This window comes from Micromys minutus (assembly GCF_963924665.1).
Source record: "Micromys minutus genome assembly, chromosome: 4".
Taxonomy (NCBI): domain Eukaryota; kingdom Metazoa; phylum Chordata; class Mammalia; order Rodentia; family Muridae; genus Micromys; species Micromys minutus.
The window spans coordinates 24,358,622-24,381,432 of NC_137973.1; the positions used below are offsets into that span (position 1 = coordinate 24,358,622).

Genomic DNA, 22,811 nt, shown 5'->3' on the forward strand with positions numbered 1-22,811 from the left:
TCATAGTAATGCCGTGCCCTTGGGCTTGCTCTGTATCAACTAGGACATTCATGTTGTAACTCCCAGAGCAGAGCAGCTGAGCACAGGGGTAGGGGTGGGTTCTCCTCACAAGAAGCTTAGAGGGAGATGGATCCAGGGTTGGTGTGGTGATGTCACAGTTCTAGGTTATAGCACCTCTAAAATCCTACTGGCCCTCTGCAAGATGTCTGTAGTACAGGATGTTGGCAGGGCAGGGTTGGTTTCTTCTGAAGCTTCCCTCCCTGCCTGATAGGTGCTTGCCCCCCGCCTTACCCCTCTCTCTCCCTCCTCTCTCTCTCTCCCTCTCTCTGTAATGTCTAAATGCCCTGTTCTTGTACGAATCCAGTTACATTGGATCAGAGCCTAGCCTAATGGCCTCACTTTAACCTAATTACCTCCTTGCACATCTTACTAGTCACATTCTGAAGTGCTGTGACTTGGGACTTAAATATATGAACTTGGGGGCCACACAATTCAGCCATGACAAAGATTCCCTAATAGGGGTCTTCTCTGGGATGTCTTTTCAGGTAGAAGGTCTTTCCTAGAACCTTCCAGTAGACTGGCAGAACGGGATCTAATCGCCTGCCCTTTCCTTTGAAAGCTTGTCCACACTGGGGAATGGGGATCAGGGATCGGTGGGAAGGGTCACAGGGTGAGCTACCCGTCGGTCTTGCCAGACAGTGCTCCTGTGCTGGTGGAGCTGTCTGCTTAGTGTTACTCCAGTGTTAGCAGGTCACATGCACCTCTCCCACTTGCTCTCTGAAGCAGAGTGCTCCAGCCATCTGAGTACCCCTCCTGGCCAGCACAGTGCCTGGTTCAAAGTCAGTGTTCAACCACTTTACCCACAGAAGGAATAAACAAATAGAATTTAACGAACTAGATGAACCTGTTTGCGTTATATTTGATCGCAGCATTAAATGTTGTTGGTATGTTTGGCTTGCACAGTCTGTGGATCATACCTTTGAGTAATTGTGGGGTGCACTGCTGACGAAACTGCTATTACAATCGAGTTCTGTGAGCTCAGTCTCCCCTGAACCTGCATCGCTGTATGAATCTTTGTAAACTGATTGTGGGTGAATGAGTTAAGGTGTAAAAATGTGTTAAGTAATATGACCTAAGAAGTTAGGGTTTCTAGAAAACCCTGTCCCCTAGTCTTGCTAGTGCTCACAGAGGTGGGTGCTAGACAGTATCCGTTTCTATTTGTAATAAAGAATGATCCGGATGACCGGCTAATAGTCTTAAGGCTGTCGTGCTGAGAGCAAATCAACATGAAGTGAATCTACCTGACTTGGTACTTGAGTTTGGCTCAGAAGCGTGACAGGACATTCCAGATACTCAGAGAACTGCTGGCTTCCACCTAGCATGCGCTGCGTTTGCTCCACAAAACCACACATAGTTCATCTTTGGTAATTCTACAGAACAGAGGAGAATAAAAGCACCTAATTAATGAACAGCATTAGTTGTGGGGGTGACTGATCTGATGGTGGTTCCCTAAATTCTGACCACCTAACCCCAGTGTTAGAGAGGCTGGTGATTTCCAGAAAAGTCACGCTTCTCTTTGCATCAGAGGGACAGGACTCAGACAGCTGAGGCATAAATCACACAGATAAATGAGAAGCCAAGGAGGCAGAAACTCAGAGTCACTATAAGTAACCAGGTTCCCAGAGGCAGTGTATTTTGGCACCATGAGACAAGCTTTGCAACTGAGAGTTCAGTCTCCTCTCACCCTATTTCAGACCCAAAGGACTCTTCCTCCCTCGCACAGTTGAAATAATGAGGTTCAATTAAAACATTCAGGTTCAATTAGTGTGTGAGGGCCTCAGAGGCTGTCTCAGGGCAAAACATTTTCTGTGAGTAACTTAAGAGAAAACTAGTAGCATTCTGGACCAGTATGGCAGCATGCAGGGGCAGGAGACAACTTGGTCTGTAACCAATGTTTGTATCACAGAGCTGACAAGATGGTACTTGTACGTATTCATGCTCTAGCCCTGCCTGTTCCCTGGGCCCCAAGGGTTTTCCTAACAGCCAGGAGAAGGAATTGCATGCTAGGGTGTTTTCCTAACAAGTTGTGACTTTTTCCTTCTTTCTTTAAGGCATTGGTAGCTCAGAATTTTGCTGGAAAAAAAAATATGTAACCTGGTACTATAATGATGTTTTTTTTTTTTTTAACTATACCAATAAACTAGGTTTCAACTCATTAATGCAAGCACATTAGCCAACCCCATTATAATAAACTATTGTTGAGGGGAAAATATCCTGGCAATACCTGTATCTAGAAATTCTGTTGTTGGGATTATTGCCAAAGCATGATAGTTTCCCAGTTTCTTATGATGCCCCACTGCTGTGCATGAACTTGCTCCCCTCTGTTCAATGCCAACATAATCACTAGTTTTACTTTGATGTTCTCTGCCCCTCCCTCTCCTCATCCCCTCCCTTCCCCCTCCGCTTCCCTTCAAGATCTTATGTAGCCCAGGCTGGTTTCAAACTCTATGCTGTCAAGAATGACTTTGAACTCCTAATCCTTGCCTCCTCCCAAGTGCTGGGGGTGCAGGTATGTGCTACTCTATATAGTCTGTTCTCTGATTTTGTGGCTTTGATTCTCTCGCACACTAAGCGCATTGCTATCTGCAACCCCATTACCTGGAATGCTGCTAATTGACATCACACAGATCAAAGGCACAGTGACTTTTGAGTCATTTAGAAAATATTTGAGTGCATTCAGAATAGTGTAATGTTGGTATCTGAATAGATTCTGTAGAAGTTGTTTTCATGTTACTGCAAGTGTATTAGTAAATTGCAAAATAATACATTCTAATAATCAAGATGAAGGGGATAATCTGGAATAAATAGCAGAACGAAATCAACAAGATAAACAGGTGGGAATTCATGTAATTAATACATAATCTGTTGTCTGGGGCTGGAGGCTACTTAACAGAAGAACTCTGAATTAGCAGTCCGTCTATGGAAGCCAGGGGGATATGGCTAGCAACTCAGCAACGTTTGGTGCCTCCGAAACAGTTATTCTTATCCAACAGCACCTGTTTATAATTTTTTAAGTGTCCAAATCAAAAGGGGAACAGCTTCGCTCTGTAACTAGCTGGTCAGTCCAGGTCTATGGAGGGCTGTGTTTTGTTATGGAGGTGTCTTAGTTGGGGTTTCTATTCCTTCACAAACAACATGACCAAGAAGCAAGTTGGGGAGGAAAGGGTTTATTCAGCTTACACTTCCACATTGCTGTTCATCACCAAAGGAAGTCAGGACTGAAACTCAAGCAGGTCAGGAAGCAGGAGCTGATGCAGAGGCCATGGAGGGATGTTGCTTACTGCCTTGCTCCCCTAGTTTGCTCGGCCTGCTTTCTTATAGAACCCAGGTCTACCAGCCCAGGGATGGCACCACCCACAATGGGCTGGGCCAGGGATGGCACCACCCACAATGGGCTGGGCCCTCCCCATTGATCACTAGTTGAGAAAATGCCTCACAGCTGGATCTCATGGAGGCATTTCCTCAACCTTCTCTATGATAACTCCAGCTTGTGTCAAGTTGACACAAAACCAGCCAGTCCAGGAGGCCGCATCTGAAAGGGAAGGCAACTAAGGATGTTTCTTTTGGCAACTCCAATATAATAGCTGTCTGCAAATAGCTGAGGGATATCAAATGAGAGAAGCAATACATTTAACCATGCAGTGCCGGAGCCCAGAACTGAATGTCATGATTAAAAATGACACGTGTCAGCTCATATGAGATAAGACTTTCTACGATGTTTATGGTGATCAGCTCTTCAGTGAACTTTAGAGATCTGGGCTGGAGAGTTCTAAGGCAAAGTAACGCCTATTCTTTGGCTTGTGGTAGGAGTTGAAATCTTTCATTGTACTATGGTTTTCCCATGGCCCACCATGCATTTTTATGCTTTCTTTTGTAGGTATGACACATTTTACAGTGGAAAACCGTGGACTAAGTTGTCAGTTAAGTGATGGACTTCACATTATTGTGAGGGTTTGAAAAGGAGATGGTGGCACTGGATGAGAGAGGCTAAAGAGATGGTGTTGAGGTTCACTCATCTCCAAGACCCTGGGACATACACAGGCAATTCTTACAACAAAGTATCTACAGTATGAGGGCGACAGACTTTGAGTAACTTCCTGGGAGGCATCACTTGTGGCAGTTGCTGGTGTTTACTAGACTATGACCTCATGTTTCTACTGCAGCGCCTATTGTTTTATAGGCTATTATACCAGAGAAAGAGATAAACAAAATCCCTGTCCTTCCCAGATGGCAAGTGACCCCGAGAGTTATAAAAAGAAGAGAATGAGGTCCAGCTATGAACAGTGAATAAATATTAAAATCTCAAACGTTTGTGTAGTGAGCAGGTCAGGGCTTGGAAAACAAATGCCAGGTCTTGGAAAACCCAATCTAGATCAGTTCCGACCACAAGGTAGCCCTTTGCTCTCACTAACTTCCATGGGCTTCCAGGAAGAAGCTAGCCCCTGGAAACATGTTAGACTGACAACCAAAGGTTCCGGCGGGGGAATCTTTCTCCTGAGCTGCCAGGAATAAAGCAAAGCCAAAATAGCCTGAGCGGTCATTTCCTTGTGTAGATCCTGTTCTCCCATCCTGCTCCTCATGATTTCTCTCTCACTACCCTCTGCACTGTGCTGATCCGAAGGGGAACTAAGATGTAAAAAGGGGAAATGAGAGGCCAGGGTATTTGTGGACTATGATGGATGTAGAATCCCGGAGAGTCCTTGAGTCCCCAAGTCATTGCAAATAAACAGCCGAGCTCTCCACTCCTTCTGGCTTGGCTGTAACCTGGAGCAAAGGTTACTTCTGCTTTGGACCCACTTAACCTTTTAACTGGGGATCCCCAATCATGTTATCGACATTAATTCCTCTATCCTCACAATGACCTTAAGTTGATGGGGGAAGAAAACAAAACAAAACAACACAAAACTCATCTTACAAGCTACTCTAGATGCAAATAACATCTAGTCCAAGTTTATTCTATAATTTATCTTCCCTTTACTGAGGAGCATACCAAGGTATTACAGGTGTAAACACACCAATTTCATATCAGCCTTTCTGTCTTTGATTTCATCCATGTCAATAATGTTTTAGTAATTTTTTTTCTTCCTGGAATTTATTCATTTGCTCAGGGCTTTGTGTACACCAGGCTAATTTCAAATTCAGTATGTAGAGGAAGAAGATCTTCAACTCTTGATCTTCTATCTCCCAAGTGCTGGGATTAGTGCGAGCCAGCACACTCATTATGCAGTGCTGGGGAGCTAACCTGAGTTTTGTGTTTAACAGACAAGCACTCTACCAACTGAGTATATCCCATTCCCCTGCCCCCAGAACAACTTAGCATAATCATTTGATGGAGAAACCGAAACAGAGAGTAACTAACATGTGTCATCCGAGGATAGGCATCGGAAAATAAGAAATGCACAAGCCTGAATTCTGGGAACAAACATTTTTCTCACTGGATGATAAACCAAGTTTAAAACACTGAAACTACTCAAAACTTGTAAAGCTATGTGATAACTGCTGTCAAATTCGAGCTCTTGATATCAAGAATAGTGTGGTATCAGAGATGGCAGTAAAAGTAATCATGATTCAGAGTTTAGGAATGCTATTACACTGTCCTTGCCAAGAACTCAAGAGTGTCCCCTCTTAGGCAGGAGGAGGTGGAAACTCAGGGGAAGTTAATAATGTGTAGTCAGAGAACAGTGAGCAAACACAGAACAGGGACAGAAGCCTGGGTCTTAGAAATCCAAGTTCAGGGAGGATACACCTTGTGGAGGGGATAGACTTTCAAGAAGTGGGTGAAGGCACATTCACCAGCACCTCCACCTGGCAGCAAAGAAGAAGTGGCATCATTGGGTGCTCATAGTGAAGGGATGGACCCTATGTGGTGGCCTGCAATCTAGGACAAACACTTTAGGAAGAAGTGTGTGCATTATACAAGTCCTTGGAATATGTAGCCTTCTGCAAGAGTAGACAGGAGAGAATTTTATTATATACATTTTCAGGTAGGGTCAGGATATGGAAACCTATAGGGGAAAAAAATGGGAACAGATAAGTAATGCAAGCTGGAAGTAGGAAAAGGGTTCCAGTCCAGGAGGGGTTGCTAGAAGAAAAATATAGTTGGAGAATTTCCTCTTTGTTTCGTTTCACTTTGTTTTATTTTATTTTATTTTTGAGACAAGGTCTCATGTCGCTCAGACCATCCACAAACAAACTTCCTGTATGGATGCTGGCCTTGAACTTCTGATCCTCCGCTACCTCCCAAAGTGGTTGGAATTACAGTCATGTGCCACTATACCCTGCTCTTCCCCTTTACGATTAGAAATCAGAGAATAGCTGTATTTTAGTAAGAATGGAATTTTGGGAATGCAGTGGCTTAGAACTGAACCTTATCCTAGATGTGGGACAATTACAAATATGGGGTGGGGAGGGGGAGGAAGGCAGTGGCAAAGTTGCTTTGAGCAACTGGAAATTCAAGAGTGATTACAAGATAACTTGACTACTAGGCTATATCTGAGTGTTTCCACGCCCATACTTGTAGAAGGTACATGTTCTCCTCATTTCAAGAGCACAAAGAATCTTCAACTTGTAAAAGCCTGTTTGAAACAGATGCTGACAGCAGCCATGCCGTGGTGAATATGGTAGATAGGGACCTTGGTAAACTAAGCAGGAAGTCCCCAAACCATTCCAATCTCGCCCCCCACATCCCTCCCAGGTTCTGCCACACTGTTAAGATTCCTAGTGAACAACTGGTTTACACAAACCTTCATATTGTCCAATTTGCTTTATCAAAGCTAAAGCTAAATTCACCTGTTACGTTTCAGGCGATTGACTAAGTTCTCAGAATAAAAACTCTTGAAATCTGCTGTGATATAAACATTTCTCAAGATACCAATTCAGACTCCAGCCAAACACTGAGACCAGTTCATCTGGGTCAAGTGCATTTATCCATCCCCCGTGACCCTCATTAGAGAAATAGCCACAGGAAAAGCCCTACCGTAGAGGAGTGGGTAAGAACATATACAGAAAGCGTCCCCATGCTCTGGCTACTAGTCCTTGATTATATCTGGCACTAGCCACGCCCACCCAAACCATTATCTGAAGGTTGGGAACCTCAGTTTCTGAAGAAACCACTCATTCTGATCCCCTTGGTTTCGAAGTTGACAATGACTAAGATTTGCATGAATGGTGTGAGACTTTGAGGATTCTTATCAGACTTAAGATCATTCTGTCTGTCACCATCTAACCATGTAATGTATTTATACTGTGCCATCCTAAGTCATCCATATTGTGTTCACACCTTAAATGTATCAGTGAAATACCTATAGTATCTCCTACGTAATAAGATACCACTAAACATCTATAAGTGTCCCCAGGTATACTCCATAGGGTGCTGCGTTCAAACCGAAGAGGGATTGGCCACTTAACCAAGGTAACAAAGTCAACCAATAGTTGAAGGCAAGAGGACTGAAATATATTGTTCATTTAGATCAGTGGTTCTTGGCCTTCCTACGGCTGCAACTCCTTTAATAACAGTTCCTCATGTTGCGGTGACCCCAACCATAAATTTTTTCCGTTCCTATTTCATAATTGTAATTTTGCTACTGATATGAACAATAATGTAAATAGGTTTAAAGATTGGGGGGGAGGGTACTTAAGGGGTCGCGACCCACAGGTTGAGAACCACTGGTTCAGCTACACTCTGGCATTTTGTAGAACCAAACATAGAAAAAGACTGCACAGAAGATGGAAAGCATTATAAAGCATTTCTACACTCAAAGTGCTCATGTTTCTAATCCTCTCAGTGGCATTTAAATTTTGTTCATTTTATTGACTTTCAAACTAGAAGGGGTGGAGGGGGAAGCTTGATCTCACCAACACAATTATTTCTTCCTTTTTAAACAGGTAAGGCAACCTTGGGCCATATTGAGTACTGAATTTATCAATGACTCAAGAACGATCAACTGTTAGTCTTGCATAGTGGCACATATCTAGGATCCCAGCAAGTGCAAGACAAGAGGCAAGCAGATCTCTGTGAGTTCGAGGACAACCAGGGTCTACACAGTGCTTTTTAGGACAGTCAGAGATGCATAGTTAAGACCTGTCTCAAAACAAACAAAACTGAGTAGTAGAAACCAGAAGGCCGGTTGTGGTGGTTATATGCCTACAATCCTAATACAGCACAGGATGATTACAAATTCATCGGCCAGCCTGCGAAGATGCTAACACGCATATCCAAAACTAGAAACCAACCTTTGAAAACAGGTAATACTCCCAAGTTCTGTGTCATTCACAGGAGGAAAAGGTGATTGCACAAAGCAGTTGCTACGCAATTGATAAAGACTTCAATTCCGCCTCTCATCTTCGCCTCCCCAACTCTTCCCCCACTTTTTACTCTCATTCACTTAACCTTTACTGAACCCAACTCTTGCCTCTGGAGTGAAAACTAGAGCTGGGAACCATTTGGAATTATGGAAGCCGATTTCACATCCCTATCACTAACTCTTGAACAAACTCTGTTTCGGACAAAAATGGTAATTGCTTAATCGGGAAGAGGGGGTGGGGGTGATGTCTGAATGGCAAAGTCGTGCACGCTGTAACACTTGGACGAGGCAGATCGGGACTAAAATGAAGCCGTGCAAGGAAACATCACATTCTCCAGGGCTGCGCAGGGAGGAAAGGCCAACGTCGCGCGTGCCTCTGAAGCTTCGGTGCTCCCGGCGGTGCCGAAGAGCCCTCCTCCCTCGGCATAAGGGTCCAGCCCCGCGGCCTCCGAGCCGCAGAGGGGCACCGGTACCCTCCGGGCGGAAGCGGTGCGGCTCACGACACCGCCCCCTCCCACCCTGGCCCAGAGTGGAAGTGACGAAAGCCGCCGCGGAGTCACTTCCTTCTGGGTGGATGAGGAGGAGCCCGAGCTGCCGCGGAGGAGCCCGAGTGGAGACGGACGGCGCCGGAGAGGTGAGGCTGGCGTCGGCGGCCGCGGCCCGCGCGGTCAGGACGGAAGGGACGCGGATGAGGGCGGCCGCGGGAGCCGCTGCGGACGGGCGGGAGCGGCGAGCGTCGCCGGAGGCCGGGAGGGTGACCGAGCGCCCTCGGGGAGTCACGAACACCTGCAGACGCGCCTGCGGGCTCCGAGGGGCTTGATGGGCATGTCGGGGGCCGGGGGATCGAGATGAGGGTGTCCGGCTCGGGCGTCGCCCAGCGCGAGCCCGCAGCCACCAGGCTGAAGGGTGTTCTGGAGCAGGGAAAAGGCCCTGCGATCCGACAGCGCAGTGTAGGAGTTAGTCCCGGACAGTTTCCCGGAGCCTTGGAGAAATCGGTGTTTTTCTTCAACCCCATCATCACGGAAATGGGAGAGGAAGCTCTGCCCAGCCCTGGTGCCTTCTTACATGTGTATATCCTGTGTGTGCCACTGTCTTGTCTGTTGCCTTTTTCCTTAAGCCATTTATCAGCTCCTTGATCCCTAGGGTTGTCACGGGCTGAAACTTACTGTTCTGCTTGATGGTTTTGTCGGGAAAGAAAATGCAGAACACCTAGAGGAATTCTAGATTAAATGAAATTTCCAAGATTAGGAATTTGTCCCACCCCACCCCGGGGCCTCTGAAGCACCTGCGATTGCTCCAGACCTGCTCTTGTCAGTGCCGAGGGCTGTCCACCCTGCAGAGTAATGAGAGTCAGTCAGGTCTCTGCTCCTCCGTCATGCTCGGCCTGTTTCCTCCTCTTCGCCGAAGGACTGACACAAAGCTGTCTGCTGCTAGGAACAGGAAATTTATTGAGGAACGATAAATCTGCATGGAATGAGTTCAGATCCTAGCAAGATGCCTTCCTCCACTGGCCAGGCGATCCGGAGTACCTGCTTTATCCTCTTTATTTCCCTGTAAATAGATGGCCTTTCCCACGAAATTTTAAGAAAGTGACACGTTTCTTGTATAGAGTGGCTGTACGCAGGACATGTTTACTTTCTGAATCTCAGAATATTGTTGGAAGGTGAGCCCCGTTTCTGACTGGAAGATGCTGTCCTTCTCCTTCTCCATAATTCGGGAAATACTGAAAATCAGATAGGGGATTTGGATCTTCCCCTCACTCTTTAAGTTGGTGTATCTGGGTGAACTCAGGCTTGTGTATCTTGGCATCTGGGCTCGTCTACTAACAGAAAACAAACTGTGCCTTGATTTTTGCTGCCTTTTTGGACTTGTTTCACTGTTCCCTTTCCTCTTATGTCGGAGGGTTGGTTGGTCACAAGGAAGAAAGCAAATATTAAGGACAGTGTTTATACTTTGTGGCTAAAGTCAGGTGAGAGATAATTACAGCTTTTGAGGCTAATGGCCTGAGGACCATCATTTGAGGACATGAGGATTACTACTTTAGAGGTGACATGTTTGAAAGGCAAAAGAACGCTTTGAAAAGACGTAAAGGCAGAAAGAAGGATGTTGGGGGGGTAGAAGTGTACCCCCCACCAAAAGCCATAATTAGATAATTCATAACATCTCAAAATAATAGTGTGACTTGTCTCTCTCAGCAGGAGGGCGAAAATGAAAGCAGGCTGTAGCATCGTGGAAAAGCCAGAAGGAGGTGGAGGTGAGCCGAAGTTCATCTGATAGATCTGGAATGTCCCTTAGTGGTTCCTGTTCTCCCCACTTGGGCTTAGTTAACAAATGCTAGACCGGGACTGAAGGCCTCATGGTCTAATATGTAGCTTGTGCAGCCCACACACATTTATTGCACGTTTTAGTGTTGGGAGGGATAAGGTGCTTTCTGTCATATGTTCCTAAAACATTAGTTTATCTTTGGGTCCTTTTAGTATTGTCTTGTAGAGGAGGTAACTTATGGGAAGGTAATGAATTAGGGTATCTAGGTACTGCTGCCCAACTTGTATTAGATTTCAGTGACTGCCCCAAGCAGGGGTGCTTTCTCCATCCTTTCCTGTCCTCTCTTCATGGTGAGCCTGGCTGACTGGAAAGGTGTGTTTGCAAAGTACTCTAGAGATTGTGAGCCTTGGAATGTGAAGGTGGGGGTACTGGCATGTTTGTACCTAGCTCCCAGCTACTTTGATCTCGCCCTTTTCACACATAAGGGTATCAGTTTCCGGATTGGGCCTACAAAGCCGAGTCGTCACCAGGCTCCCGGCAGATCCAGCTGTGGCACTTCATCCTGGAGCTGCTGCAGAAGGAAGAGTTCCGCCATGTCATCGCCTGGCAGCAGGGAGAGTACGGGGAGTTTGTCATCAAGGATCCAGATGAAGTGGCTCGCCTCTGGGGCCGCAGGAAGTGCAAACCACAGATGAACTATGACAAGCTGAGCCGGGCCCTCAGGTGAGAGGGACGAGCCCCCAGATGTGTGGCATTAACAAAGTTGGGACTGTTATCTGAAAAGGTATCAGGTGATGAAGGGCTGCACTTCGAGAGTGATGTGTGACTTGAAAGTGTGAGCAGAGAGGTGTCGGGTCTGAGTGGCACAAGAGGTGAAGGGCGTGGGCGGGAGTTCCAGTGTGTCTGGCACTGGCTCCTGACAGCTGGTTCTGCCTTGTAGTGGGGAAGAATACATGGCGAAACGTGGACTCGGACTCACTGATAATCCAGAGGATTAGTGTAGACTTCCCTGTTGGGAAATTCCTACCATTTCTTTGCTGTAGGCTCTGCTATAGAAGAAGTGAGAAGGGAAAAACCAAGTTCGACAGGAGGCTTGCTGAGTGGCTCTGAACCCAGCTGCTCCCGCACCAGAGCCGCAGCCTCCGTGGTCAGGCTGGGTTGCTCCAGCAGGTCCAAAGAATGAACACACTGAGTTCTCTCATTCTCTCTTCTCTGTCAGCTTTTCAGTTTTACAACTCTTTAGTCCTCAAGGGTCCGGCAGGTAGTTTATGATGTCTGCCGATTAACAGAAGCCAGGTCAAAGAGTCCAGGGAGGTGGCTGTTCCCTGTCTCTCTCCATCCTCAGTAGTGTAAAATCTGTGCAGTCAAATCTTTGCTGGAGCCTCCTGCATCCTACGTGTGCCACAGTAAAGGTGCAGCAGGCCAGGGTGGCGGTGCTTTCCAGATCATGTCATGTCCCGCTCGCTCCCATAAAACAGGTTTACGGTGCTTTGTTTCTTCCTTTTCCTTGGGCTCCTGACTGACCCCATGAGGTTTCCCAGAAGACTTGTCTGACCCAACCTGGGCAAGACATAGAAACTTCACAGTGGGGCAGGAAGGAGGGAAGCGAACTGTAGATTGAAGCTGTAGAGAAATGAGGTGAGTGGTTAAGACCAAGGAAGGTGTTTGGGATTGTAAAGCAGGGATGTCAGTCTCTAGCCAGACTGGATGAGAAAACTGAGCTCTTTGGTCCCCAAAGCCTAACTCCAGGGCCAGGCTACCAAGGGATAGTGGAGGTTTTTGTAAGCAATGCTTAGAGCCAGAATTGATCTTAGTAACTACTCATGCGTAGCAAATGTTGAATTGTGTGTTCTTCCTTTGCAGATACTATTACAACAAGAGGATCCTTCATAAAACAAAAGGGAAAAGGTTTACTTACAAGTTTAACTTCAACAAGCTGGTGATGCCCAACTACCCTTTCATCAACATTCGCTCAAGTGGTAAGGCACAGCACCTGGGATGGAGAAGAGATTTCTGAAATCTAAAAGAAAAATTTTAAAACCTAAATCTGAGACGTTCTCCATGTAAGGAGATTTTTAGAAACAGTACAATTAAGCGATCCCTTAGACTACCTCAGGTCCCCCTTTACTCGTCTAAAGGGGAGAATAGGCTGTGCAGGACTCTTAATAGGCTTGTTTAGTTTACTTGCTTTCCTTTTATATGAACTATTTTCAGTCTCCTGGATAGCACTAAACTCCCTTTGGGGAATGAGTCCATACGTTTATGTTGAATTTTAAGTTCAAGGCTCTGTTTTAACACCTTGCCCAATGGCTGCTTCATAGCTGTGAACCTGTTTCTACAAATGTTTCCGATTTTCTATGAAACTACATGCTCTCCCTTATCATGTGAATGTCATCAAAACCACAGCATCCTTGATCGGAGAAGGGGAAGTTCACGTGTTCGCGGTGATGTGCAGCAGTGCTCAGCCCCGTTCCTCAGTGCAGGGCTCTCCTGGCACACTGCCTGTGTCACAGATCACAGCCTCTCCATCTGCCCCTCCATAAGGACACATCCACTTACAAAAGTGTCCGGTGTGGTGGTTTGTGAGATGAGTGTTTTCTTTTTGCTTTGGGGTTTTTTTTTTTTTTTGTTTGGTTCAGGGGCAGCATTAAAAGATGATAAATTAATTATCCCCCTGCTCGGGAGTCACTTTTTTAACATTTGAGACAGGTCTCACTGTGTAATCAGCTGGTCTTGAACTTTGCTCTGTTGTCAACCTGGCCTAGAGCAGTCATCTTCTGCCTCATCATCCAAGTGCTAGGACCACGGGTGTCTGATCGGCCTTATCATTGTTCTTTTGTGGCATTCTATGCAAAGAAAACATGATGATTTTGAAAAGTCCTCAGTGGTGGGCAGAAACTTAAAAAGTAGAGGAGGGTGTGGCTAGGAGAATCTAATACTCAGATCGTCTGTAGATGTGTAATTACTACACATAACAGGTTAGGGCAGCTTTAGCTTTACTCTCTGTGCAGTTCCATCTCTCCAGTAACTGCTCCTCCTGTCCCTGGGGCATGCATTTGGGGGTGGGGGTTGGAATGCACCTCTAATTACAACCTGTTTTCTTTCCCTGTGCCTAAGGGGGCTGCATTAGGAAATCAACGCTGCCCGGGCCCCCGGAATCTTGTTTCCTCTGTTTCTCACTCTGGCTTCTTCCCTAGAAGAGCCTCTAGAAAGTAGGACTCCAGATGGACAGCCATCAGTCCTGAATGTGTGGGTCCTCAAACCCTGGCACTCCAGCTCCTGACATGTTGGTCTTACTCTTTGGTCCATTTTCATTCTTCAGTTGAAAGCCCAGAAGTTCGGCCACTTAGACAACTTGAATAAAATGTCCATCTACCCTGGAAGTAATCTGACTTTCTAAGGCAAGGAGTTGTGGACTCTGCCGGTCTGCAGACTTAACAGTAGTTAGTGGTCTGGCACACCTTTTATACCGAAAGCTGTTAAACCACCAGTGACCATAAACGGTGATCAGGTCCCGGGGTGGCTGTAGCGCAGAGCAGCACCGGCTGGCATGTGTAAAGCTGTGGGTTCAGCTCTAAATACAAAAACAGAAAAAGCCGAATAATCCCAGGCAAAGCAAAGCAGTGAGTCATCCCTTTAGGATGTTGGTTTCTTGGTATAGGTAACACCAAAGAACCGAATCCTTTGTTACAGAGAATTTTTGCCCATGTAGACCAAGTGTTTAAGATGAGCATAATGTTGAGGAAGGAAAATGACATTATTAAACCTCTATTTAGTAGAGGTACTTTGGTTGACTGAATTCCTCTATGCCTAGTAAAATATATTGTGCTACTATACAAAGGATTAAGAATGAAGACAGCAGAGCCAAAGACAGACACAGGTTCAGTTCTTCATCTCACTGTTAAAGTCATGATTAGGATTCACCCATGCATGAACCACTGTGCTAATCCCTGAGGACGGGGAACTTCTTCCTCCAGGAATTTAGGAGTTCAGCTGAGAGATAAAGTCTAGGTCTGTGTGGAAGTAGAGAGTGTGTTGGAAAGTGAGTCCTGTGACTTAGACCATGCAGGCCAGAGCCCCTCTCTGTCGGTGGGCCAAGGTACCAAACTGTTCTGGTATTTCTGTTTTCAAGTACAAATATGTGGCCAAATACAAAACCAAATAATACTTTCATGAGTATGGACAATGCTTTTCCCTGCACGTCTGTTCTATTCGTTGTTAATAGTTTAAGGTAGAATTGACCATGGCTAGAGCAAGCGTCATTATTGGCACTGGGAAAGTATAAGGTTCAAGGGTCTGGAGCTCAAACCCTTGGCTGTTTGTCAATTGACATAAACCATAACCTGGGCTACTCTGAGACCATGTCTCCAGGCTCCCCAAAAGACACTTTAGGGTAGAGTGTTCAGTATTTGAGTGGTGTTGTGGTACTTCTAGAGACTAAACATCGTGGTACACACCTACAGCACTTAGCTGGCTGAGGCAGGTGGATCAAGAGTTTGAGGTCAGCATTGGCTATATGAAGAGTTTCTGTCTCAAGAAGGTACACCTATGTGTAGTATCTTACTATTTATAACTTATATACATATTATATGTGTATCGTATATATTATGGCCCAAATGTAAACAGGTATTTACAATTTTTTTAATTATTGAATTTAGATTTTTTTTTCCCTTCGAGCCATTAAAAATTAAGCCAGGCATAGTGGTTTATGCTGCTAATCCAAACGTTTTGCAAAACATTGGAAAGATAGAGAAGATACTAGCTTAAAATGGTTAACTCTCAGTAGGTGGGGACAGGGCAAGCTAAACCTGTCTCTCAAATTTGCCTCTCCACCACCCTGATTTTTGATACTGACTTTGGAGAACTGGAAACCTAACAAAGAGCTGAATGGGGAACAGAACAGTGGCATACCCTCCACCTGACGCCTGGCGGTTAACATCATCGCCACGTGTGCTTTATCTCTGTTTGCAGATACTTTTTGTATCTAGAGATTAACGTGCAGGTGCCATGGCTTTCCTCCCAGAAACAAGGATGTTCTTTTCCATAACTGCAATACCACTGCCACACCCAGGAAACTTAGTGTTACTCTAATAGAATATATAACATGGCCCATATGTAAACAGTACTTAAATTTCCTAGGTTTAAAACTTTGTGGTTTTTTTTTTTTTTTTTTTTTTTTTTTTTTTTTTGAACTATTAAAATTAAGCTAGGCATAGTGGCTCCTGCTGATAGTAAAAGCACTTGGAAGACAGGCAGGTGGATCTCTGTTAGCAGCAAGTTCTAGGCCAGCCAAGACTGTGTAATGAAATATTGCCCCCTGGACCAACTTTGTTTCCACCTCCCCCCTTTCCTTTTTATCTTCGTGTATGAAGAGCTCTTTGGCCGTCATCATGTTAGCAGCTACTGGTTCCTCCCAGGAACTTTTAGGGCACCTGAAGGTTCAGGTTTCTTACACCTTAATTTAGGGCCTTTAGGGGAAGTTAAGAATTTATGCGCTTTTCAAGTTAATATGATATGGTGGTAGTTTCGTCTTAGAGTTTGAAATTTAGCGGTTGAACCTGCCTTTTTGATCCATCCTAACCTCAAATCACAGTGATTTCCTGCCTAAGCCTCCTGAGTACTGGGATTATAAGCATGATATTATAAGCCAGCACTCAGGCACGGGGGGAAGCAGTGGGTCATGAATTTTCTCCCAGCTTCCTTCTCAGTGCTTGGGAACAGAAGGAAATGGCATTACTAAGGGCTTGTTGGACTGTAGCTACAGAAAGTCTGGGATCTCAGATCATGGTCGTTTATCACCATTTTTATTAAGGTAAAGGTAAAACCTTAATAGAAAGTGTCTTTTCATACATCTATGTCTCACCAAAATGGGACCTTGTCCCTGTCCTACTTTGTCACCATTTATGTGAGGTAGAGTCTGGGTTTCCAGTGCGACTACATGCATGTGTTTTGTTTGGCTGTGCTGCTGCTAGGTGCACTTGCTTTATAAACACAGCCAGCATTCCGGTGGTGAGAAAGCCTTACTCGTGAAGGTAAAGACAGAAGTAGGTGCTATATACACAGGATAGAGTTGCCAGGCAGAGGCTCTCAGACCTGTTCCCTCATCCAGCTAATGTCTGGTGGGCACCTGCTTAAACCCTGAAATGTTGGGTATGGTCCTGAGCACTGCTCACAGATGGATGACGTGGCACATGGGGAGGAGGGCCACATGGATAGTAAGGTGAGAAGCCAGAGGAACATGAACGCTAGGCTGAATGGAAAAGCCAAGCTACTGCCCTTACAGGCTCAGTCTTCCCACCTTAGCCCCTGAGTGCTGGGATTGCAAGCCTGAGCCACCACACCCAGCCTGAGCAGTTATGTGTTTCCTGTTGTCACTTAACATGTACATAACTAGTGTAAGTAAAGCTGATGATAGTGAGTGACCAGGTGGCCAGTGCTGACGACTTTTCTTTTCTCCGTCGCAGGTGTGGTTCCTCAGAGTGCGCCACCAGTGCCAACAGCCTCTTCCCGGTTCCATTTCCCACCTCTAGACACCCACTCTCCTACTGGTGATGTTCAGCCAGGGCGCTTCTCTGCCAGCTCCCTGAGTGCTTCTCGCCCTGAGTCGGGTGGCAGCACTGATAGAAAGGTGGAGCCCTCGGACCTGGAGGATGGCTCGGCCTCTGACTGGCACAGGGGCATGGATTTCATGCCCTCTCGAAACACGCTTGGTGGAGGAGCGCTCGGCCACCAGAAACGCAAGCCGGACATCATGCTTCCTCTCTTCAGTCGGCCAGCAATGTACCCTGACCCCCACAGTCCCTTCGCTCTCTCTCCGGTCCCTGGCCGCGGAGGTGTCCTCAATGTCCCCATCTCACCAGCCCTGTCCCTGACGCCCACCATGTTCTCCTATAGTCCCTCGCCAGGTCTGAGCCCCTTCCCCAGCAGCAGCTGCTTCTCCTTCAACCCAGAGGAAATGAAACACTACCTTCACTCTCAAGCCTGTTCTGTGTTCAACTACCATCTGAGCCCTCGGACATTTCCCCGTTACCCGGGGCTCATGGTCCCACCGCTGCAGTGCCAAATGCATCCTGAGGAGCCTTCCCCGTTCTCTATCAAGCTGCAGCCTCCTCCTGCTGGACGGAAGAACCGCGAGAGGGTAGAGAGCAGTGAGGAGGCCACACCTAGCTCTGTGCCTGCCGGCGCTCCTGTTCCTTCTCGGATTAAGATAGAGCCGGCCACTGAGAAGGATCCCGACAGCCTCGGGCAGTCATCCCAAGAAAAGGAGGAGCAGGCCCAGGAAGAGGACACCGTGCAGACCAGGACCATAGAGGAGGGGAAAGGCACAATGTTTGCCCACCCCTCTGTATCCATTAGCGCCCCCAGTGACGAACCCCTAGAGGTGACTGAAGACAGTGAGGACAGGTCGGCCAGGGAGCCCGGCGTACCTGAGAAGAAAGAAGACGCCCTGATGCCCCCTAAGCTTCGGCTGAAGAGGCGGTGGAACGATGACCCTGAAGCCCGGGAGCTCAGCAAGACGGGCAAGTTCCTCTGGAATGGGGCAGGACCCCAGAGCCTGGCTACAGCAGCCACTGCTGCCGCTGATGCTTAACACCACAGTGGAAGGGAAGCTGTTCATATTACAATCAAAATATATATTTATGTAGCAAGATTCTGGGGTGGGAGGTGGGGTTATGCTGGTTTGATAATTCTGGGGCGTGGACTTGTACTTTTCTGTTGGGGATGGGACAAGTATCTTGTGTTGTATATTAAGTGGGGTATGAACACACTTTCTTTTTCTTGGTGTGTAGGGCATAGGGAGGCTATTGAACTTTGGGGGAAGGAGCCCATTTTGTGTTCCCTCATGCTGCCTGACAGGCTCCGTAAGGGCCCACATACTTTGTAGTCCCAGTTCAGCTTCTATAGTCTTTTCTATTGTATTTATACATATAGAAAGCCCATAATGGGATATTTTGCTTTGAGAGAGAGATAAAAGGAAAAGGCTGGAAGGTGAGAAAAATGCTAAGCATGTTACCTGAGTATTTCAGGAGAGAAAAAGTTAATTGCAGTCTTACTGAAGTGGGGACATATAGATGGTGTTCTCTACTATCCCCTCCCCCTTCTCCCTCACTGGAGTGTGTGTACACGCTCCCTCCCACGCATGCACTCTCTTTATCTCTCTCCCCAGGGAGGGGGGAGGGTGACACACGCACATTTGGCTCCCCCCCCCCTTTTGTAGAAAACGTTTTCAAGACACATGAGTGTACTGCCAGTTACAATGGGCAGGGAGGGCACAGGAGACTCCCAGCCCCTGGCCCCTCAGCTTCAGAGTTGAGGTGGGAAGGCAGCCTGGCTTCGAGGCTCTCGGACTTTCACCTTCTTCACCTATCAAAAAGCCATGCGGAGTTGTAAACTCTTGATCAGGGAAGAAAGAAGAGGGCAGGAGGAAGTAACCCAATGCCTTTAAAAACAAAACAAAGGACAGAAATGGTCTTCATTTTTCTTTTCCCGTTGTTGGTTTGGCTTCCCAAACCACTCGTGACCGAGCACGTTTTATGAGGAGCAGGATAGCGCCGTTGAAGATGTTTTTCTGTTGTGTCTGGTTGTCTTACTGTTTTCTTAAGTCGAGCCTTAACTATGAACATGCTTTAAGATGATACGGGTCTGTCAACATAAACCTGTGAAGGGCATGGACACTGTTCAGATAACCCAGGAATGTTGAGGCAAAGTGGAATTCCTAACTGATAGTTACTCCCTCTGATGTTGCAAACGGTGGTAACAGAGCAGGGTCTGTGAGAATGAAAGGCAGATGATAACCTGTAAACACAAGTACTGCTTGTTGAAACTGAGGTAAGAAGGTAGTGACCAGATGCCTAAAGGTCTGGTGTGAGGGAAAGAGCTGGTATCTGCCCTGTGGTGTGTTGCCGGCCTTGTAGTCCCCAGATTGTTCTGATCGGTTGACTATTACCAAAAGACAGTTCGCCGACAGGAGTCGTTTCTTCTTGGGAAATTCCCTTACAGCAACTTCAAAGGAATGGGAAGATACTGATCTTGCGTGAAACAAAACACTAGCACTAGGGTAGAGAGAAAGCAGCGACAGCCAATCGCCTCTGTGCACACGTGTGCTCTGAGCTGCTCAGAGCAGCAAGAAGAAACCGTTCCATATCTGCCTAGGCAAGGGATGGCATTCAGGCAGCAAAGTGAAAACTCACTCCACCACCTGAGCCTGGCCGAGAATTCTGTACCAAGTGACATTTGAGTGTTGTCTTTTGATGGAGTGTTTGGGTTTGATTTCGTTTGGTTTTCTTTAACTGAAGTGCACGTACAAGAGGAGCTCAGGAGACATTAGAACTGGTGAAGGAGATGTTAGCTGACTTGGATGACTTGAGCCTACCAATTGCTATTTCTTGATGAATGTCCTATAACTTGGTCCGAATTCCATGCATGTGTGAAAGGCCAGGAAAGGGACCGAGTGGTCTCTGGTGACCAAGGCTTTGGTCGGGCCACGAAGGACTCCGCACTCCTGCTGCCTTTGGTGGTTTGTGTGTTGATCAGCTTCCTTCTCTGCACCTTGATGGACCTCTGGATCAGAAAGCAAGCCCAGCAGGTAGAGGAGGGCTCTCTGGTTGGTGTTGCCCATCAAACCAGGGAGGCCAGCTGGCCACCGGTTGTCTGCTAGTGGGGATGGCTAGTGAGTATCAGTGTGAACTCAGGAATAGAAACATAGGGCCTTTAAAATGAGAAGAGGAAAATCCATGATGCATACCTGTAACCCCTAGAACCCAAGTGCCGGAATTCATTCTAGATGCTGCTTCCATTTGAATAAAGCCACTGCTTTTACACTTGAAATTGAACTCCATGAAAAAATGCTTTTGGACGTTTATGAAACTATTTACTGTTTGTTTCCTTTGATTGCCATTCCACCAGTGACGTCTTGGTTGGTTGGAACTGCACACAGTGGGAGTTTGGATCTGGGGAAGGTTCTGTCTGCAGAGCAGAACTTGGGCTTGCTCAGGAAGTGGAGCAGGAAATGGAGTGTCACTGATACTTCCTGGGGCAAAGGAATGAGAATGTTCTTCTCTCCCAGCCCCATCCTGGCAGTTCCTGCCTCCAGCTTGGTGTGAAACAAGGCCTTGCCTTCTGTGACTATGCCATTGTCCAGCAGCCAGGTGAAGGGGGACAAAGCTGGACCTACTTCCTCTCCCTGGGTTTTTTTTTTCCCCCTCTAAATTTTGTTGTGCCAAATGTGTAAAACTTTGTAGGTGTGAATCTATTGAAATTTCACTAATCAAGAGCTTGTTTATTTAAACAGTTTGCTTTTTTTAGCTGTAAAGAGCAGCAAACTCTCGGGGCGTCAGCGTTGCTGAGCTCTCCTTTTTTATTTCTGAAATAAAATAGAGACATGTAGAGTCTTCCCTAGATGTCAAGCTGCACTTCATGAACCCCAGCTCAGTAATGCAGGGAACCCTAGTGACCCATAGGCCAAGAAACTTCCAGAAGCATTAAAAAAAAAAAAAGTTATACTCCACTGCTAAGTGGAGAGTCGTTTAGCTGTTCGTCCCTTGCTTTTTATTTATTTCATAATTATGTTTGTGCTTTATCTTGTGTGAGCAGTAGTAAGGCGTTCGTTCTTATGTGGCTTCAAAGAACTGTTCCAATTAGTTCCTTCTTAGAAAAAGTTCTGCGTTAATTTGTTTCAAAATATTTAGGCATTCTTTGAATTATAAACTTGTGATGCAGGGATTTGTGAATGAGACATTCACATGTGAAGATGACTTCACTAAGCATCTGTGTAAGCAGACTAAGATGTGTATATGTACATAAAATATAAGGAATCTGAACACCATTGTGCAGTGCCTTTTAGATGTTCTGCTTTCTAAAGTCTTCAAATTTTTCGCATATATATTATATATATGATGTAATGTTATAGAAATATATGTATAATATACATATTTTTTTCCAGGGGTATCTGATAGCTCTGTATTTTGTTATGGAAGTCGAAAGAAAAAAAAAGTATTTTACCTCAAAAATTAAAGTTAAATTTAAAAACAAAGGGTACGTAAATGTTTGCTGAGTATTGATTGATGTTGTTCCTCGAACACTGAGCCAAAGTCTGCAGGCCTGCAGGGGCCAGCAGAGTGGAGGGTGGGTCTCTTGACATTTCTGTGTACGTTTCTATGAGTGAACGAAGGGTACCGAGCCCAGGAACAGGAGTAGGGAGAAATACCCGAAAGCTGATTGTAGCAAGGATTCTTTAAGCCATGTGTTTGCCTGTGTGAAAATGTCAGCCAGACAGATCTGTAGACTGAACATGGGAGTCCTCGCCAGAGGAGAAGAGCACACGGCTGCTAATGGCTCACAGTTTCCAGTAAGGTGGTGGGAATGATCCGGGCTTAAGGAGTAAATGGCAGTTGGAACAAACCATTGGCTTAAGTCATTCCAAAAGTGATGGGCATGATAGTGTGGGAATTATAGATACTGGTCTGTGATCGGTTTCTTAGGATTTGTTCTTAAGTGCGTGGCAAGCCAGAACTAGGAAAACTTAGTAATCCCTAACAGGGACAAGAATTGGAGAAGGGAATTTTGATTACTGAATGCCATTTAGCCTGTCAAGGAAAAAGATACAGATGAGTAACCTCATCTCGCCCTTTGGAGTTTTACTTGAAGAGGTTTTACTTGAAGAGTTCTGCAGCCAGGTTGTGGTGTAAGCCTCTAATCCCAGGGGAGGCAGGCAAATCTCTTAGTGTGCGGCCAGCCTGGTCTATGAAGTGAGTTCCAGGACAGCCAGGGCTACACAAAGAAACCCTGTCTCAAAAAAGGAAAAGAAAAACCAGAAGGTGATGGGGAGTGGCAATGAAGTGTCTGTGAAAAGGCAAGCAGGTGGTCTGAGAGGGTCCTCAAGAGGAGCTGGGTTCTGCTGGCAGGGCTGAGCGTTACTGTTTACTGTGTGAGTCAGCCAGAGAGGGTCACAAGGCATTGGGCCTGAGGCGCTGCCCTGCCAATGTGATATGCTCGAGAAGGTAGTCCATTAGGCAGGGCTGGGGAGGAGTGGAGAACTGCTCTCTTAAGCTCCCCTGCTGCTGAAAGGTGTGCACAGAGATCTGAGACCCTGGCAGCAGGCTCTGTCAGCCGAAGCTGACCATTCAGTGGTGACTGCTGGCCGGGATTCTGAATGAAGAGGCAGGGAGGGATGGTGAACCGGAG

At 46.3% G+C, this 22,811-nt stretch overlaps 1 protein-coding gene and 1 pseudogene across 3 annotated transcripts in view; one reads left to right on the top strand and one right to left on the bottom strand.

The window, feature by feature from the left end:
* Positions 1-22,811, bottom strand: part of LOC308419637 (nucleophosmin-like) — a 506,796-nt pseudogene that overhangs the window by 132,138 nt on the left and 351,847 nt on the right. The window lies entirely within an intron of this gene.
* On the top strand, positions 8,945-18,257 carry LOC308419846 (ETS translocation variant 3). Of its 2 annotated transcripts, none has more exons than XM_080915690.1 (5): positions 8,945-8,997; positions 10,559-10,617; positions 11,114-11,351; positions 12,492-12,607; positions 17,093-18,257. In XM_080915690.1, the coding sequence occupies exons 2-5, from the start codon at positions 10,572-10,574 to the stop codon at positions 18,217-18,219; spliced, it is 1,527 nt and encodes a 508-aa protein (XP_080771816.1). In that variant the 5' UTR covers positions 8,945-8,997; positions 10,559-10,571; the 3' UTR covers positions 18,220-18,257. The 2 variants fall into 2 exon arrangements, with proteins under 2 accessions (XP_080771816.1, XP_080771817.1); XM_080915691.1 differs by having other exon boundaries at positions 8,954-8,997; positions 10,562-10,617.

What these genes read in the sequence shown, in the direction of transcription:
- LOC308419846 (XM_080915690.1), top strand. Translation starts at nt 10,572, where the DNA reads ATGAAAGCAGGCTGTAGCATCGTGGAAAAGCCAGAAGGAGGTGGAG. An exon ending in AAAGCCAGAAGGAGGTGGAG is followed by an intron (nt 10,618 to 11,113) that starts GTGAGCCGAAGT and finishes TTCACACATAAG; the next exon opens with GGTATCAGTTTCCGGATTGG. An exon ending in AAGCTGAGCCGGGCCCTCAG is followed by an intron (nt 11,352 to 12,491) that starts GTGAGAGGGACG and finishes CTTCCTTTGCAG; the next exon opens with ATACTATTACAACAAGAGGA.